We start from the raw sequence: 17,293 nt of genomic DNA on the forward strand, positions 1-17,293 counted from the left end.
CACGGTATCCTACTCTAGTATTCAAGTATCCCATTTTACTGGCTCAGATAAATCATAAGAATTTTTCTTGCATACTAACAATAGCAGCTTTCCCAAGATGGTTATGCAGGACTGAAGCTTAATTTGAGCATCTCTATTATTTTTACCAGAAGAATATTGTATTTCATTATAAAAATGACTTATCACCACAAGCAACAACAACAACAAAGAAGACAGAGAATATTTGACCTTGAGTAGTTACTGCCACCTGAAGCATCAAAGATATTACAGTCCTGAGATCTAAGCTTTAAACTCTCATTTATCTCTTTGCATAAAAGAGAGCTGCAGCCCATGGAACACAGAGATCTGTAGCAGTTGATTTAAACACATCCTACTGGCTCTATCACAAAAGAGTCCTTGTGTGTAATCTTCCAGATGATGATACACTGCCACAACTAGCGATGTATAGAGAATAAAATCGTAAACTCATTTGAGTCCAACTCCCTGCAATGAAGCAGGGATCTGATCTAGCACCTACAGCTAGATCAGGTTGCTCAGAGCCCCATCCAGCCTGACCTAGACTGTCTCCAGAGACAGGGCATCTACCACCTCTCTGAGCAACTCATTCCATTGTTTCACTACCCTTACTACAAAAAACCATTTTCCTCATATCAGTCTAAATCTCTCCTCTTTCAGTTTGTAACCATCTTGCCTTGTCCTGTCACCACAGACTCTGATGAAGAGTCTGCATCCTTCTTTCTTATAGCTTCCTTTTTAGATACTCGAAAGGCCACTCTCAGGTCTCCCCAGAGCTTTCTCATTTCCAGGCTCAACAGCCCCAGCTCTCTCAGCCTGTCCTCACAGGGGAGGTGTTCCATCCCTTGGATCATTTCTGGGGCCCTCCTCTGGACACACTCCAACAGCTCCATGTCTCCCCTGTACGGAGGACTCCACATCTGGACACAGTACTCCAGGTGAGGCCTTACCAGAACAGAGTAGAGGGGCAGGATCACCTCTCTTCATCTGCTGGCCATGCTGCTTTGGATGCAGCTCAGGATGCAGTTGGTTTTTATAGGCTGTGAGGGCACACTGCTGGCTCATGCCCAGCTTACCATCTAACAGTACTCCCAGGTCCTTCCCAGCAGGGCTGTGCTCCATCCTGACATCCTCCAGCTTGTGAGCAATATAGCAATCATGGGGGTTGCCACGGACACAGGTGCAGGAACTTGCACTTCAGTTTGTTGAACATCATGAGGTTCACCTGGGCTCACTGTTCTTGCCTGTCTGGGTCTCTCTGCATGGCATGGGTATGCTGACCACACCACTCAGCTTGGTGTCACCTGCAAACTTGCTGAGGGTGCACTTGATCCCAGCGCTGATGTCACTGATGAAGATATTGAAGAGCAGCATTCCCAGTACTGACTGATACCACTCATCACTGATCTCCATCTGGATACTGAGCCATTGACCACCACTCTCTGGGTATGATCTCATAGTCATTTCCTTGTCCATCAAATAGTCCACCCACCAAATCCATATATTTCTAATGTGGATTGAAGGATGTTATGGGGAGCTATGTGAAAGGCCTTACTGAAATCCAGATAGATGGCAGTGGCTCACCCCTTGTCCTCTGATGCAGTTATGACATCATAAAAAGCAACCAGGTGTACCCATGTTGGTTATCCCAGATTACCTCCCTTTCTTCCACGTACCTTAGAATAGCTGCTAGGAGGATCTACTCCATGATCTTCCACTGTACTGAGGTACGGCTGATAGGTCAGTAGTTCCCTGGGTCATCCTTTCTATTTTTCTTAGAAATGGTTTTGACGTTGCCTTTTCCTCAGTCACCAGGAACTTCACCTGGCTCTTGATATCATCAGGTGTGGCTTGGTGACTGTGTCAGCCAGTTCCCTTAGGACTCTGGGATGCATCTCATTGGGATCAATAGACTTACAGATGTTCAGGATCCTCAGCTTGTCACAAACATGATCCTCACCAGCTCTACTCCATTCCTCTGTCTTTGAGAATGGTTTCCCAGAGGATTTTGTTGATTAACTGCCTGATGAGCTGGAATTTGGCTTTTCTAAAAGTTACTTCTAAATCTTCATCTGAATCTCCCTGATTTTACTCTTTGTCTATCTGGTGTCCCTCAAAACTGTGAACTCCAACACTTCATGGTCATTTCAGCCCCAGCAGCCTCCAATCTTGATGTCACCAATCAGCTCAGTTTCATTGGTGAGCTACAGGTCCAGCATTGCAGCTCCTCTGGTGGGGCTGTCCCTGGCCTTCCCTTGGTGTCAGGCATACCAAGTACATCTAGACAGATAAAAATAGGTATAAATCATTTCAAGACACAAAACTGCTTGCTCATAAATCCTAATAACTTGGAAGATGTATTCGTTTTTCTTTGAATAGCAAACTAGCTTGACCTCCACTTCCTAGCTGAAATCACTAGTTTATTTACCACTACCTTGCTTCTCCTCGCCTTTTTCTGGTGCGGCTGATAAAGTCCTGTAAATCACTTCCTGTTTCTGGCCATGGCAGTCGATGAACACAGTCAAAGATTCCATTCCATGCTCACAGACACAGCCCCATTGTGACCATCTGCTGTCACATACGGCTGTTTGGTCACCGGAGAACTTGAGCTTTGCACAACTGACCCACAATGCAAATGAACTCTGAGAGAAGAACAGACACACGGCACTGCTAACCAAGTTACTGCTAATTCATTGTGGTAACCTAACTGCCTTATCAAAAGCCAGCAGAAAACCACACTGACTCTGATATTTGTAGTTATCCTGGTAAGTTTCCACAGTGCGCATCAACTGACTGCATGCAAGTAGTACTCAGCTCAACTGCTTCTCTGCAGCATCTGAACAAGCACTGCGGATGTGTACATAAAAACTCACATGCAGACACACAGCTGCTCCACCAATGCTTATATTTTACCATAAGACAACCTGCAGAGCTACAACTCTGCTTGACTTTTATTAAGTAAATTACAGACAAACGAAACACAGATAAGACTCCTCTTTTTTCTTCTCTCTCTTCATCCAATGTAAGACAACTCAACATTTCTGAGATGCCAACAAAGTTATCCCCTAGGTTAGCAATATACCACCAGTGTCAGCAGATCGTGTTAAATATGTTCTTTTCATCTTGGGCTCATGCCTAAGCCCATGGTTCCCTCATCTGCAGAAGTTTTGTGTCTATTTGACCAGAGGACCAAAGCCCTTTCAGGCAGGCATGTTTCAGCACAGCCATGGACATCCATAAAACAGCTGTGGCTGCTGTGGGCGGAAGATTTCTGTCCCCTTACGAAGAGGCAACATAGGCAGCACCTCATTTCAGCCTGGGAGTTTCAAGGGTACGGATGGCTAGTGCTTTGGTGATTAAAATCCATTCATTCCATCAATTCCCAGAGAGGTGCATAGAAAGCAGAAAACAAATACTGATAGCATTTCCTTTACGCTGACCAATTCACTCCACAGGAAGAAGCTTCTAAATATGAATAACCATCAAGCTGCGGCTACAGTCGGAGGTCCGTATGAGCGCAGGAAGAGCAGTGGCTCTAACTGCTGCACATCCCTAGCAGGGGAAGATGGGGATGTCACAGCAAGCTGGACGCTGCAAGAAGCCTGTGTCACCCATGAACACGAGAGCTGCCTTGGAAGTGGTCAGGAACATCACATGGACTATTGTTCTGCTCACCAGCACTGCAGTCACAGGAGCCTCAGGTAGTTCTGGCAGTATTCTGGGGTCAAATGAGTATTAAGGGCTGAGGAGGAAGGAGCAGTGCATCACAAGGATCTTTTTATTGATTCTTCTTGAGATGGAAAACAACAACAATGGAAAACCACACAAAAAAAAACCCAACAAAAATTAAGAAAATGGATATTTAGAAATTGACAAAGGGAATTTTTGATGGAAAACCAATAACCTGCGAGAGTAGAACATTAACTATGATTCAGAAATTCATAAAACAAATAATCTAAGTTCCAAAAATGTGGGAACTGAAAATATATCAATATGCTTTCTGCTCCTTCTCATACATTAACTTTCCATAAACTTTGCAAATTCATGGGTTCTTTTTTTTTTTTTTTTTTGTACTTTTTTTTTTTTTTTTTTTTTTTTTTTTGTATGTTGGCTTTTGTTTGGACTGGGTAGGACAGAGGGTTGTGGGGCAGTGATCTTGAGTCCATCAGGGGTTTCACCATCTGTCTGAAAACAGGCGCGTGTTTTCTTTACAGCTAAATGTTGTATTTTCTCTTCTACTTTGTCATTTTTCATTTGACTCCAGTGCTTGACCTGATTAGGAGAGCTGCTCATATCTACCACAAAACAGGGCTCAGTGTCCATTTTTCTCCTGTACTGGGCAGTGATGCTGAGGGAAGAGCACCCCAAGAAACCTTCCCACGCCAATGGGCTCAGCCAGCCTTCACTTTTAAGCCTTGTTACTTATTGATTGGTTTAGGGAAAAGGCTGTACAGAGGACAGGAGTAAAACCAAGGACCAATTTGGCAAACACAGCCACGAATTTGGGAATTGGTTTCTGTCTAAAATGACACACACAGCTCTTGGGCTGGCAGAGAAAGAACCTCACTCCAGAATGCAGCATGGTTGTCGTTTCTCTGTGAAGCACAGACCAGAACTCTGAGGCCATACGTGACATCCTAGAGCACCTTTTCATACATCCTTCGCTTTCCTTGTCTCCTCCAGGAATTAGCAGATTGTCAGTATACCTGGGTGACAACGCTGTGATGACCTGCCCTAATATAACAAATGTATCTATGGCAGCGTGGAAAATAATCCCCAAGACTGGAGGCCAGTGCAGCTTGATGTACTTGAACGGTCACAATATATTAAGAACCAACTGCAATGACAGAATAAACTGGAGATCCAGACCAGCCTGGGATCAGGCACTTGAGATACAGCAAGTAGAAATGGCTGATGAGGGAAATTACACCTGTGAAGTGGTAAATGCGGATGGGAATTTCCACGTCCTGTATCACCTGACTGTGCTAGGTAAGGGTCTCCTTCCTCATTTCACTGTTCTCCAGAGGACTGTGTCCAGGCCTGGGCATACAAAGCTCCTCTCCTTGTGCACTGGAAGAGGTTTGCAGTAAGAAGTGGAGCTTTCTCATGGGAATGAATGGTCACGTATTTCATTCAAAGAAACTGTTTCTTCCCTTTACTTATTTGACACAACTCTCTTTCCTTCTGCTCCTTCTTCCTTCCCTGTAGAGTTATAAGTGATGAGTGTGAAGCAATTTTCAGTACTCTGAAGAAGGATTCTGAATGAGCTCACTGTTATGCTGCAGTCACTCAGCAATGGCTGCTTGGGACAAGTCTAATTCAGCCTTGTATTGTAGTGAATTGCCTACCTCCATGTCCAGGGATACTTCCTATCCCATTGCAGCAATCCACATGCATCTCCCCCCTTCCTGGTACTTTGCAGTTTCCCCAAGAATGGCTCTGTACTGCGATGACCACGGGAACCCTGTGTGCGAGGCAGAGACAGTGAAGCCAGCTGCTGAGATCTGGTGGGTCCCAGAGAGCAGCAACTCTACCCCCAGAGCAGACAGCCACGATAACGGGACAGTGACTGTTGTCAGCAGGTTCACAGCACATAGCACCAGTGGGGAGAATTCTACCTGCATTGTGTCCCATGCAACTCTGAACAAGACCAAGTCCATAGCCTGCTTCCCATGTAAGCTTCCCTTTGTGTGCTCAGTGTTCAAAGTCCTGTTTAGCCCTCTGTTCACATTCTTGCTCTACAGCCACAGACATCTACAGTGAAATACTATAAAGACAAGTGCCATCCCACAGCACTTTTGCTCATAAACTTTGACAGTTTGTTTGTGTTCCAGTCACTATTTCCAATTGCTTTTTTCCCTCAGAGAGAAGTACATTAACGCATTAGTGTTCCTTTGGTAGTTGGAAAGCTGTAGGAAGCAGCCTCTGAGCAGACATGCTTTTCCTGTTAAAATAACCATGTGGAACCAGATCGTCACTAAAATCTGTTCAGTTGCAAATGATTTCCTGCTCGGATCGTGGTAAGATAGAGACCAAATAGCAAATGGTGAGCAGAAACAAATAAATAACTTCATTCTGAGTTATGAGTCACGATATGGAGATATGCTGAGTCCTTGTGAGCAGCTCATAGTGCATAAATGTCATGAGTTGTCCAATGTGGAATCTGGGCCATCTGTTTTTGTTTCTGACACAAACTACATTTTTCCTTCTCAGACAGCTTTCATTAATAACTTTCCCTTTTGCTAAAGAGGATTCTATTTCACAAGCATGCTGAAAATGCATGTGCTAGATCAGCTTAATGCTTATACTGAAATATTAAAGAAACAGAGCAGTAAGAAGGCACAACTAAGACTAATTAATTGTGTTTAGCACACAGACACCTCATACCACATACAGTCATCTTTGTTGGTTTCCTGATCATCGTCACCTTTGTAGCTGTCATTTACTATTTAAAGCTTCATGGTTACAGGTACGTACGATCTGGGGCTAAGGAAAACTTGTCTGGTGTTAGTGGAAAGCTCTAAGTACTGCTTGTGTCTTGAAATCAAACAATTCTGTCACTCTGTGCTGCTCAGGGTAACTACTGTGGGTGAATTAACCATATCAAATATTTTGACTTTCTACTGCAGTAATTGTGCATTGCTCACATCTTCACTGAACAATGACACTGAGTAGAAACCATAGCTGGTTAGATGTTGGCAAGGGATACTCATTATATTGCATGCTGCACTGAATGGAAACGCTTCATTCTGTCAGGAAACTGGCAGAGTAAATCCATTCTTCAGGTACTGGGAGAGCCTGTCAGGGTGTCTCTTGTTCAGCTTCCCTATTTGAAGGTGAGGTGCACCTAAAATAACTTTCCACTTTAGACTACATTGTATGGTTTCTTCACTGTGTCATCAGCCTTGCTTGTCTGCTGGCCTCCTTTTTCCTTTTGGCTGTTCTACACCTCTGCATGTTCCGTTATGCAAGGTATGCGCGGGATGTGCTACATGCAAAACCCTTTTGGTCACACCTAGAGAAGTTTACGAGGGCTTCTGGTGCTATTTCACATCACGTGCAGTCATCTCAGAATCTGTCACAAGTCAGCCAGCTCAGCATTTGCTCACACAGGTTCATCAGAGGTCTGTAACTTCACAGCTGCTCTTAGAATTCATTCAATGGTTCTAGAGAATCCACCTCCTGTTTCCATTCTTCTTCCAGTAGCAAAAATACAAAAGAAATGGTCTGTTCAGTTCAATCGATCAGATAGAAAAAAAAAAACAGGATTTCCAGGCTATGAGGATTAAACGACAGCGAAATATCATCTGGGGGTTGGATACCCACTTTTGGACAATCTTGTCTTTCTCAAACAAAAGTAAGGAAGGCAGGGCCAATGCAGAAATGCAGGAAGTATTGCACTAGATCAGAATCAGTCTGTAACTGTTCCAGAGTTCTGGCAGCAATCTGGCAGCATGGCCAGTTATCAGAGTTAGCCTCTCTGCCACAAGGTGCTGCTGCTGTGCAGAGTTACAGCACAAAGAAGTAATGCAGAAACAGAATTAAAGTATTGTCACGTGATGTAACAGATATAAAGCCTAGTGTTTCTGAAATTCCCCTCCAAAAGAAATCAATAGGAGGAATTCTGTTCTTACATTCCTAGAGCACCAAACAGCATTCCTCATAAAATCCTTGGCCTCATGTTGATGGTATTGATGTCTTGTTTTCCAGAAAGAAGAGGAACCCATGAAAGCCAAAGCATATCCCATGTGCGTAGCCATCCAGGGCTACTTCTAACTCAGCACCTGAGCACAGATGAAAGAAACTCCCTGTATGCTTCAGTCAGCAATGTGAGATGCCACAGCCAATCACAGTGTCAAAGCATTCAGGCAGATGAAGCTAATATCCACGAAGCAGACAGTGTAACTGTGCGGAAAGATAACATGCAGGGCAGATCCCACCTGACCTTTGTCAGCTTTTTTTTCCCCTCTAAAGCAACCATGGATGCCATCACCCATGTAAATACACAATTGGTAAATAATTTATGTTGTATAAATAAAGTGACTCAGTTTTCAGTACACGGTATCCTACCCAAGTATTCAGGTATCCCATTTTACTGGCTCAGATAAATCAGAAGACATTTTCTTGCATGCTAACAATAGCAGCTTTCCCACGATGGTTTTGCAGGACTTAAGCTAAATTTGAGCAGCTTTATTATTTTCACCAGAAGAATATTGTATTTCATTATAAAAATGACTTATCATCACAAGCAACAAGAACAACAACAAAGAGGACAGAGAATATTTGACCTTGAGTAGTTACTGCCACCTGAAGCATCAAAGATATTACAGTCCTGAGATCTAAGCTTTAAACTCTCATTCACCTCTTTGCATAAAAGAGAGCTGCAGCCCACAGAACACAGAGATCTGTAGCAGTTGATTTAAACACTTCCTACTGGCTCTATCACAAAAGAGTCCTTGTGTGTAATCTTCCAGATGATGATACACTGCCACAACTAGTGATGTATAGAGAATAAAATCGTAAAATCATTTGAGTCCAACTCCCTGCAATGAAGCAGGGATCTGATCTAGCACCTACAGCTAGATCAGGTTGCTCAGAGCCCCATCCAGCCTGACCTAGACTGTCTCCAGAGACAGGGCATCTACCACCTCTCTGAGCAACTTGTTCCAGTGCTTCACTACCCTTACTGTAAAAAAACATTTTCCTCATATCCAGTCTAAATCTCTTCTCTTTTAGTTTGAAACCATCTTGCCTCATCCTGTCACCACAGACTCTGCTGAAGAGTCTGTATCCTTCTTTCTTATAGCTTCCCTTTTGGATACTTGAAAGGCCACTCTCAGGTCTCCCCAGAGCCTTCTCATTTTCAGGCTCAACAGCCCCAGCTCTCTCAGCCTGTCCTCACAGGGGAGGTGTTCCATCCCTTGGATCATTTTTGGGGCCCTCCTCTGGACACACTCCAGCAGCTCCATGTCTCCCCTGTACTGAGGACTCCACATCTGGACACAGTGCTCCAGGTGAGGCCTTACCAGCACAGAGTAGAGGGGCAGCATCACCTCTCTTCATCTGCTGGCCATGCTGCTTTGAATGCAGCTCAAGATACAGTTGGTTTTTATAGGCTGTGAGGGCACACTGCTGGCTCATGCCCAGCTTACCATCTAACAGTACTCCCAAGTCCTTCCCAGCAGGACTGTGCTCCATCCTGACATCCTCCAGCTTGTGAGCAATATAGCAATCATGGGGGTTGCCACGGACCCAGGTGCAGGAACTTGCAGTTCAGTTTGTTGAACATCATGAGGTTCACCTGGGCTCGCTGTTCTTGCCTGTCTGGGTCTCTCTGCATGGCATGGGTATGCTGACCACACCACTCAGCTTGGTGTCACCTGCAAACTTGCTGAGGGTGCACTTGTTCACAGTGCTGATGTCACTGATGAAGATATTGAAGAGCAGCATTCCCAGTACTGACCCTTGGGGGATACCACTCATCACTGATCTCCATCTGCATACTGAGCCATTGACCACCACTCTCTGGGTATGATCTCATAGTCGTTTCCTTGTCCATCAAATAGTCTACCCACCAAATCCATATCTTTCTAATGTGGATTGAAGGATGTTATGGGGGACTATGTGACAGGCCTTACTGAAGTCCAGATAGATGGCAGTGGCTCACCCCTTGTCCTCTGATGCAGTTATGACATCATAAAAAGCAACCAGGTTGGTCAGGCAGGACCTTCCCATGTTGGTTATCCCAGATTACCACCCTCTCTTCCACATACCTCAGAATAGCTGCTAGGAGGATCTACTCCATGATCTTCCACTGTACTGAGGTACGGCCGATAGGTCAGTAGTTCCCTGTGTCATCCTTTCTATTCTTCTTACAAATGGTTGTGACGTTGCCTTTTTCTCAGTCACCAGGGACTTCACCTGGCTCCTGATATCATGAAGTGTGGATTGGTGACTGTGTCAGCCAATTCCCTTAGGACTCTGGGATGCATCTAATTGGGACCAATAGACTTACAGATGTTCAGCCTCCTCTTGTTGTCACAAATATGATCTTTGCCAGCTCTGCTCCATTCCACTGTCCTTGAGAACAGGTTCCCAGAGGAGTTTGTTGATTAACTGCCTGATGAGCTGGAATTTGGCTTTTCTAAATGTTACTTCTAAATCTTCATCTAAATCTCCCTGATTTTACTCTTTGTCTATCTGGTGTCTCTCAAAACGGTGAACTCCAACACTGCATGGTCATTTCAGCCCCAGCAGCCTCCAATCTTGATGTCACCAATCAGCTCACTTTCATTGGCGAGCAACAGGTCCAGCATTGCAGCTCCTCTGGTGGGGCTGTCCCTGGCCTTCCCTTGGTGTCAGGCATACCAAGTTCATCTAGACAGATAAAAATAGGTATAAATCATTTCAAGACACTAAACTGCTTGCTCATAAATCCTAATAACTTGGAAGATGTATTCATTTTTCTTTGAATAGCAAACTAGCTTGGCCTCCACTTCCTAGCTGAAATCACTAGTTTATTTACCACTACCTTGCTTCTCCTCGCCTTTTTCTGGTGCAGCTGATAAAGTCCTGTAAATCACTTCCTGTTTCTGGCCATGGCAGTCGATGAACACAGTCAATGATTCCATTCCATGCTCACAGACACAGCCCCATTGTGACCATCTGCTGTCACATGCGGCTGTTTGGTCACCGGAGAACTTGAGCTTTGCACAACTGACCCACAATGCAAATGAACTCTGAGACAAGAGAAGAACAGACACACGGCACTGCTAACCAAGTTACTGCTAATTCATTGTGGTAACCTAACTGCCTTATCAAAAGCCAGCAGAAAACCACACTGACTCTGATATTTGTAGTTATCCTGGTAAGTTTCCACAGTGCGCATCAACTGACTGCATGCAAGTAGTACTCAGCTCAACTGCTTCTCTGCAGCATCTGAACAAGCGCTGCGGATGTGTACATACAAACTCACATGCAGACACACAGCTGCTCCACCAATGCTTGTATTTTACTGTAAGACAACCTGCAGAGCTACAACTCTGCTCGACTTTTATTAAGTAAATTACAGACAAACGATACACAGATAAGACTCCTCTTTTTTCTTCTCTCTCTTTATCGACTGTAAGACAACTCAACATTTCTGAGATGCCTACAAAGTTATCCCCTAGGTTAGCAATATACCACTGCCAGCAGATCGTGTTAAATATGTTCTTTTCATCTTGGGCTCATGCCTAAGCCCATGGTTCCCTCATCTGCAGAAGCTTTGTGTCTATTTGACCAGAGGACCAAAGTCCTTTCAGGCAGGCACGTTTCAGCACAGCCATGGACATCCATAAAACAGCTGTGGCAGCTGTGGGCAGATTTCTGTCCCCTTAGGAAGAGGCAGCATAGGCAGCACCTCATTTCAGCCTGGGAGTTTCAAGGGTTGGGAAGGCTAACACTATGGTGATTAAAATCCATTCATTCCATTAATTCCCAGAGAGGTACATAGAAAGCAGAAAAGAAATACTGATAGCATTTCCTTTATGTTGACCAATTCACTGCACAGGAAGAAGCTTCTTCATATGAATAACCATCAAGCTGCGGCTACAGTCGGAGGTCCGTATGAGCGCAGGAAGAGCAGTGGCTCTAACTGCTGCACATCCCTAGCAGGGGAAGATGGGGATCTCACAGCAAGCTGGACGCTGCAAGAAGCCTGCGTCACCCATGAACACGAGAGCTGCCTTGGAAGTGGTCAGGAAGATCAAATGGACTATTGTTCTGCTCACCAGCACTGCAGTCACAGGAGCTTCAGGTAGTTCTGGCAGTATTCTGGGGTCAAGTGAGTATAAAGGGCTGAGGAGGAAGGAGCAGAGCATCACAAGGACCTTTTTATCGATTCTTCTTCAGATGGAAAACAACAACAGAAAACCACACAAAAAAACCCACCAAAAACTAAGGAAAGGGATGTTTAGAAATAGACAAAGGGAATTACTGATGGAAAACCAATAACCTGTGAGAGTTTAACTGTGATTCACAAATTCTTTAAAAGAAATCTAAGTTCCAAAAATGTGGGATCTGAAAATATATCAATAAGCTTTCTGCTCCTTCTCATACATTAACTGTGCACTAACTTTGCAAATTCACGTTTTTTTGTTTTTTTTTTTTTTTTTTTTGTACATTTTTTTTCTTTGTTTTTTGATTTTTGGGTGTTTTTTTTTTTGTTTTTTTTTTTTTTCTTTGTATGTTGGCTTTTGTTGGGACTGGGTAGGACAGAGGGTTGTGGGGCAGTGATCTTGAGTCCGTCAGGGGTTTCACCATCTGTCAGAGAACAGGAGCGTGTTTTCTTTGCAGCTAAATGTTGTATTTTCTCTTCTACTTTGTCATTTTTCATTTGACTCCAGTGCTTGACCTGATTAGCAGAGCTGCTCACATCTACCACAAAACAGGGCTCAATGTCCATTTTCTCCTGTACTGGGCAGTGATGCTGAGGGAAGAGCACCCCAAGAAACCTTCCCACGCCAATGGGCTCAGCCAACCTTCACTTCCAAGCCCTGTTACTTATTGATTGGTTTAGGGAAAAGGCTGTACAGAGGACAGGAGTAAAACCAAGGACCAATATGGAAACACAGCCACGAATTTGGAAATTGGTTTCTGTCTAAAATGACACACACAGCTCTTGGGCTGGCAGAGACAGCACCTCACTCCAGAATGTAGCATGGCTGACGTTTCCGTGTGAAGCACAGACCAGAACTCTGAGGCCATACGTGACATCCTAGAGCACCTTTTCATACATCCTTCTCTTTCCTTGTCTACTCCAGGAATTAACAGACTGTCAGCATACCTGGGTCACAGTGCTGTGATTACCTGCCATAGCAACACAAATATAACTATGGCAACATGGAAAATAATCCCCAAGATTGGAGGCCAGTGCACCTTGGCATACTTGAATGGTCACAAGACAGGTAGAACCAACTGCAGTGACAGAATAAACTGGAGATCCAGACCAGACTGGGATCAGGCACTTGAGATACAGCAAGTAGGAATGGCTGATGAGGGAAACTACACCTGCGAAGTGGTAAATGGTGATGGGAATTTCCACGTCCTGTATCACCTGACTGTGCTAGGTAAGGTTCTCCTTCCTCATTTCACTGTTCTCCAGAGGACTGTGTCCAGGCCTGGGCATACAAAGCTCCTCTCCTTGTGCACTGGAAGAAGTGTGCTGTAAGAGGTGGAGCTTTCTCATGGAAATGAATGGTCATGTATTTCATTCAGAGTAATTCAGCTTCTTTCCTTATTTGACAAAGATCTTTTCTTATCTCTCCAACTCTCTTTCCTTCTTTTGCTTCTTCCTTCCCTGTTGAGTGATTAGTGATGAGTGTGAAGCAATTTTCAGTACTCTGAAGAAGGATTCTGAATGAGCTCACTGTTATGCTGCAGTCACTCAGCAATGGCTGCTTGGTACAAGTCTAATTCAGCCTTGCATTGTAGCGAATTGCCTACCTCCATGTCCAGGGATACTTCCTATCCCTTTGCAGCAATCCACATGCATCTCCCTCCTTCCTTGTACTTTGCAGTTTCCCCAAGAATGGCTCTGTACTGCGATGACCATGGGAACCCTGTGTGCGAGGCAGAGACAGTGAAGCCAGCTGCTGAGATCTGGTGGGTCCCAGAGAGCAACTCCACACCCAGAGCAGACAGCCACGATTACGGGACAGTGACTGTTGTCAGCAGGTTCACAGCACATAGCACCAGTGGGGAGAATTCTACCTGCATTGTGTCCCATGCAACTCTGAACGAGACCAAGTCCATAGCCTGCTTCCCATGTAAGCTTCCCTTTGTGTGCTCAGTGTTCAAAGTCCTGTTTAGCCCTCTGTTCACATTCTTGCTCTACAGCTACAGACACCTACAGTGAAATTCTACAAAGACAAGTGCCATCCCACAGCACTTTTGTTCATAAACTTTGACAGTTTGTTTGTGTTCCAGTCACTATTTCCAAGTGCTTTTTTTCCCTAAGAGGAAAGTACATTATGCATTATTGTTCCTTTGGTAGTTGGAAAGCTGCAGGAAGCAGCCTCAGAGCAGACATACTCTTACTGTTAAAATAACCATTTGGAACCAGATCGTCAGTTAAATCTGTTCAGATGCAAATGATTTCCTGCTCGGATCATGGTAAGACAGAGACCCAAATAGCAAATGGTGAGCAGAAACAAATAAATAACTTCACTCTGAGTTATGAATCACAATAAGGAGATATGCTGAGTCCTTGTGAGAAGTTCATAGTGCATAAATGTCATGAGTTGTCCAATGTGGAATCTGGGCAATCTGTTTTTGTTTCTGACACAAACTACATTTTTGCTTCTCAGACAGCTTTCATTAATGACTTTCCCTTTTGCTAAAGAGGATTCTATTTCACAAGCATGCTGAAAATGCATGTGCTAAAGCAGCTTAATGCTTATACTGAAATAGTAAAGAAACAGAGCAGTGAGAAGGCACAACTAAGACTAATTAATTGTGTTTAGCACACAGACACCTCATACCGCATATAGCCATCTTTGTTGGTTTCCTGATCATCATCACCTTTGTAGCTGCCATTTACTATTCAAAGCTCCATGGTTACAGGTATGTACAATATGGGGCTAAGGAAAACTTGTCTGGTATTAGTGGAAAGCTTTAAATACTGCTTGTGTCTTGAAATCAAACAATTCTGTCACTCTGTGCTGCTCAGGGTAACTAGTGTGGGTGAATTAACCATACCAAGTATTTTGACTTTCTACTGCAGTAATTGTGCATTGCTCACATCTTCACTGAATAATGGCACTGAGTAGAAACCATAGCTGGTTAGATGTTGGCAAGGGACACTCATTATATTGCATGCTGCACTGAATGGAAACTCTAAATTCTATCAGGAAACTGGCACAGTAAATCCATTCTTCAGGTACTGGGAGAGCCTGTCAGTGTGTCTCTTGTTCAGCTTCCCTGTTTGAAGGTGAGGTGTTCCTAAAATAACTTTCCATTTAGACCACATTGCATGGTTTCTTCTCTGTGTCATCAGCCTTGCTTCTCTGCCGGCCTCCTTTTTCCTTTTGGCTGTTCTTCACCTCTGCATGTTCTGTTATGCAAGGTATGCGCGGGATGTGATGCATGCAAAACCCCTTTGGTCACACCTAGAGAAGTTTACGAGGGCTTCTGGTGCTATTTCACATCATGTGCAGTCATCTCAGAATCTGTCACAAGTCAGCCTGCTCAGCATGTGCTCACACAGGTTCATCAGAGGTAGGTAACATCACAGCTGCTCTTAGAATTCATTTGTTGCTGCTAGAGACTCCAACTCCTGTTTCCATACTTCTTCCAGTAGCAAAATTACAAAAGAAATAGTCTGTTCAGTTTCATCGATCAGATAGAAAAAAAACAGGATTTCCAGGCTATGAGGATTAAACAAGAGCAAAATATCATCTGGAGGTTGGATACACACTTTTGGACAATCTTGTCTTTCTCAAACAAAAGTAAGGAAGGCAGGGCCAGTGCAGAAGTGCAGGAAGTATTGCACTAGATCAGAATCAGTCTGTAACTGTTCCAGAGTTGTGGCAGCAATCTGGCAGCATGGCCAGTTATCAGAGTTAGCCTCTCTGCCACAAGGTGCTGCTGCTGTCCAGAGTTACAGCACAAACAAGTAACGCAGAAACAGAACTAAAGTATTCTCACGTGAGGTTACAGATATAAAGCCTCATGTTTCTGAAATTCCCCTCCAAAAGAAATCAATAGGAGGAATTCTGTTCTTACATTCCTAGAGCACCAAACAGCATTCCTCATAAAATCCTAGGCCTCATATTGATGGTATTGATGTCTTGTTTTCCAGAAAGAAGAGGAACCCATGAAAGTCAAAGCATATCCCATGTGCGTAGCCATCCAGGGCTACTTCTAACTCAGCACCTGAGCACAGATGAAGAAACTCCGTATATGCTTCAGTCAGCAATGAAGCAGGGATCTGATCCAGCACCTACGGCTAGATCAGGTTGCTCAGAGCCCCATCCAGCCTGACCTAGACTATGTCCAGAGACAGGGCATCTACCACCTCTCTGAGCAACTCGTTCCAGTGCTTCACTACCCTTACTGCAAAAAAGCATTTTCCTCATATCCAGTCTAAATCTCTTCTCTTTTAGTTTGAAACCATCTTTCCTTGTCCTGTCACCACAGACTCTCCTGAAGTGTCTGTATACTTCTTTTGTATAGCTTCCCTTTCAGATACTTGAAAGGCCACTCTCAGGTCTCCCCAGAGCCTTCTCATTTCCAGGCTCAACAGCCCCAGCTCTCTCAGCCTGTCCTCACAGGGGAGGTGTTCCATCCCTTGGATCATTTCTGGGGCCCTCCTCTGGACACACTCCAACAGCTCCATGTCTCCCCTGTACTGAGGACTCCACATCTGGACACAGAACTCCAGGTGAGGCCTTACCAGCACAGAGTAGAGGGGCAGGATCACCTCTCTTCATCTGCTGGCCATGCTGCTTTGGATGCAGCTCAGGATACAGCTGGTTTTTATAGGCTGTGAGGGCACACTGCTGGCTCATGCCCAGCTTACCATCTAACAGTACTCCCAGGTCCTTCCCAGCAGGGCTGTGCTCCATCCTGACATCCTCCAGCTTGTGAGCAATATAGCAATCATGGGGGTTGCCACGGACCCCGGTGCAGGAACTTGCAGTTCAGTTTGTTGAACATCATGAGGTTCACCTGGGCTCGCTGTTCTTGCCTGTCTGGGTCTCTCTGCATGGCATGGGTATGCTGACCACACCACTCAGCTTGGTGTCACCTGCAAACTTACTGAGGGTGCACTTGATCCCAGCGCTGATGTCACCGATGAAGATATTGAAGAGCAGCATTCCCAGTACTGACCCCTGAGAGATACCACTCATCACTGGTCTCCATCTGCATACTGAGCCATTGACCACCACTCTCTGGGTATGATCTCATAGTCATTTCCCTGTCCATCAAATATTCTACCCACCAAATCCATATCTTTATAATGTGGATTGAAGGATGTTATGGGGAACTATGTGACAGGCCTTACTGAAGTCCTGATAGATGGCAGTGGCTCACCCCTTGTCCTCTGATGCAGTTATGACATCATAAAAAGCAACCAGGTTGGTCAGGCAGGACCTTCCCTTGGTGTACCCATGCTGGTTATCCCAGATTACCTCCCTCTCTTCCACCTACCTTAGAATAGCTTCCAGGAGGATCTACTCCATGATCTTCCACTGTACTGAGGTAAGGCTGATAGGTCAGTAGTTCCCTGGGTCAT

The 17,293-nt window shown here is 44.6% G+C and overlaps 2 protein-coding genes across 4 annotated transcripts; both read left to right on the forward strand.

Moving 5' to 3' along the window:
* The first annotated feature begins 4,645 nt into the window (after positions 1–4,645).
* On the forward strand, positions 4,646–8,072 carry LOC146762533 (cell surface glycoprotein CD200 receptor 1-B-like). 2 transcript variants are annotated; one of them, XM_085545637.1, is made up of 4 exons: positions 4,646–5,004; positions 5,438–5,689; positions 6,385–6,484; positions 7,726–8,072. In XM_085545637.1, the coding sequence occupies exons 1-4, from the start codon at positions 4,740–4,742 to the stop codon at positions 7,742–7,744; spliced, it is 636 nt and encodes a 211-aa protein (XP_085401763.1). In that variant the 5' UTR covers positions 4,646–4,739; the 3' UTR covers positions 7,745–8,072. The 2 variants fall into 2 exon arrangements, with proteins under 2 accessions (XP_085401763.1, XP_085401771.1); XM_085545645.1 differs by lacking the exon at positions 6,385–6,484.
* Positions 8,073–12,853: 4,781 nt separating this feature from the next.
* Positions 12,854–17,059, forward strand: LOC107319995 (cell surface glycoprotein CD200 receptor 1-B-like). 2 transcript variants are annotated; one of them, XM_085545657.1, is made up of 4 exons: positions 12,854–13,124; positions 13,575–13,823; positions 14,520–14,619; positions 15,857–17,059. In XM_085545657.1, exons 1-4 carry the CDS (start codon positions 12,890–12,892, stop codon positions 15,873–15,875), a joined length of 603 nt encoding a protein of 200 aa, XP_085401783.1. In that variant the 5' UTR covers positions 12,854–12,889; the 3' UTR covers positions 15,876–17,059. The 2 variants fall into 2 exon arrangements, with proteins under 2 accessions (XP_085401783.1, XP_085401793.1); XM_085545667.1 differs by lacking the exon at positions 14,520–14,619.
* The last annotated feature ends 234 nt before the right edge of the window (positions 17,060–17,293 follow it).

Source organism: Coturnix japonica, chromosome 1 (assembly GCF_054131305.1).
Source record: "Coturnix japonica strain WE chromosome 1, WE-NBRP24, whole genome shotgun sequence".
Classification (NCBI taxonomy): Eukaryota; Metazoa; Chordata; class Aves; order Galliformes; family Phasianidae; genus Coturnix; species Coturnix japonica.

Bases quoted from the DNA above. Each gene is read 5' to 3' on its own strand.
- LOC146762533 (XM_085545637.1), top strand. From the start codon at position 4,740: ATGACCTGCCCTAATATAACAAATGTATCTATGGCAGCGTGGAAAATA. The intron at 5,005-5,437 runs GTAAGGGTCTCC...GGTACTTTGCAG, and splicing joins GTATCACCTGACTGTGCTAG to TTTCCCCAAGAATGGCTCTG. The intron at 5,690-6,384 runs GTAAGCTTCCCT...AATTGTGTTTAG, and splicing joins GTCCATAGCCTGCTTCCCAT to CACACAGACACCTCATACCA.
- LOC107319995 (XM_085545657.1), top strand. From the start codon at position 12,890: ATGGCAACATGGAAAATAATCCCCAAGATTGGAGGCCAGTGCACCTTG. The intron at 13,125-13,574 runs GTAAGGTTCTCC...TGTACTTTGCAG, and splicing joins GTATCACCTGACTGTGCTAG to TTTCCCCAAGAATGGCTCTG. The intron at 13,824-14,519 runs GTAAGCTTCCCT...AATTGTGTTTAG, and splicing joins GTCCATAGCCTGCTTCCCAT to CACACAGACACCTCATACCG.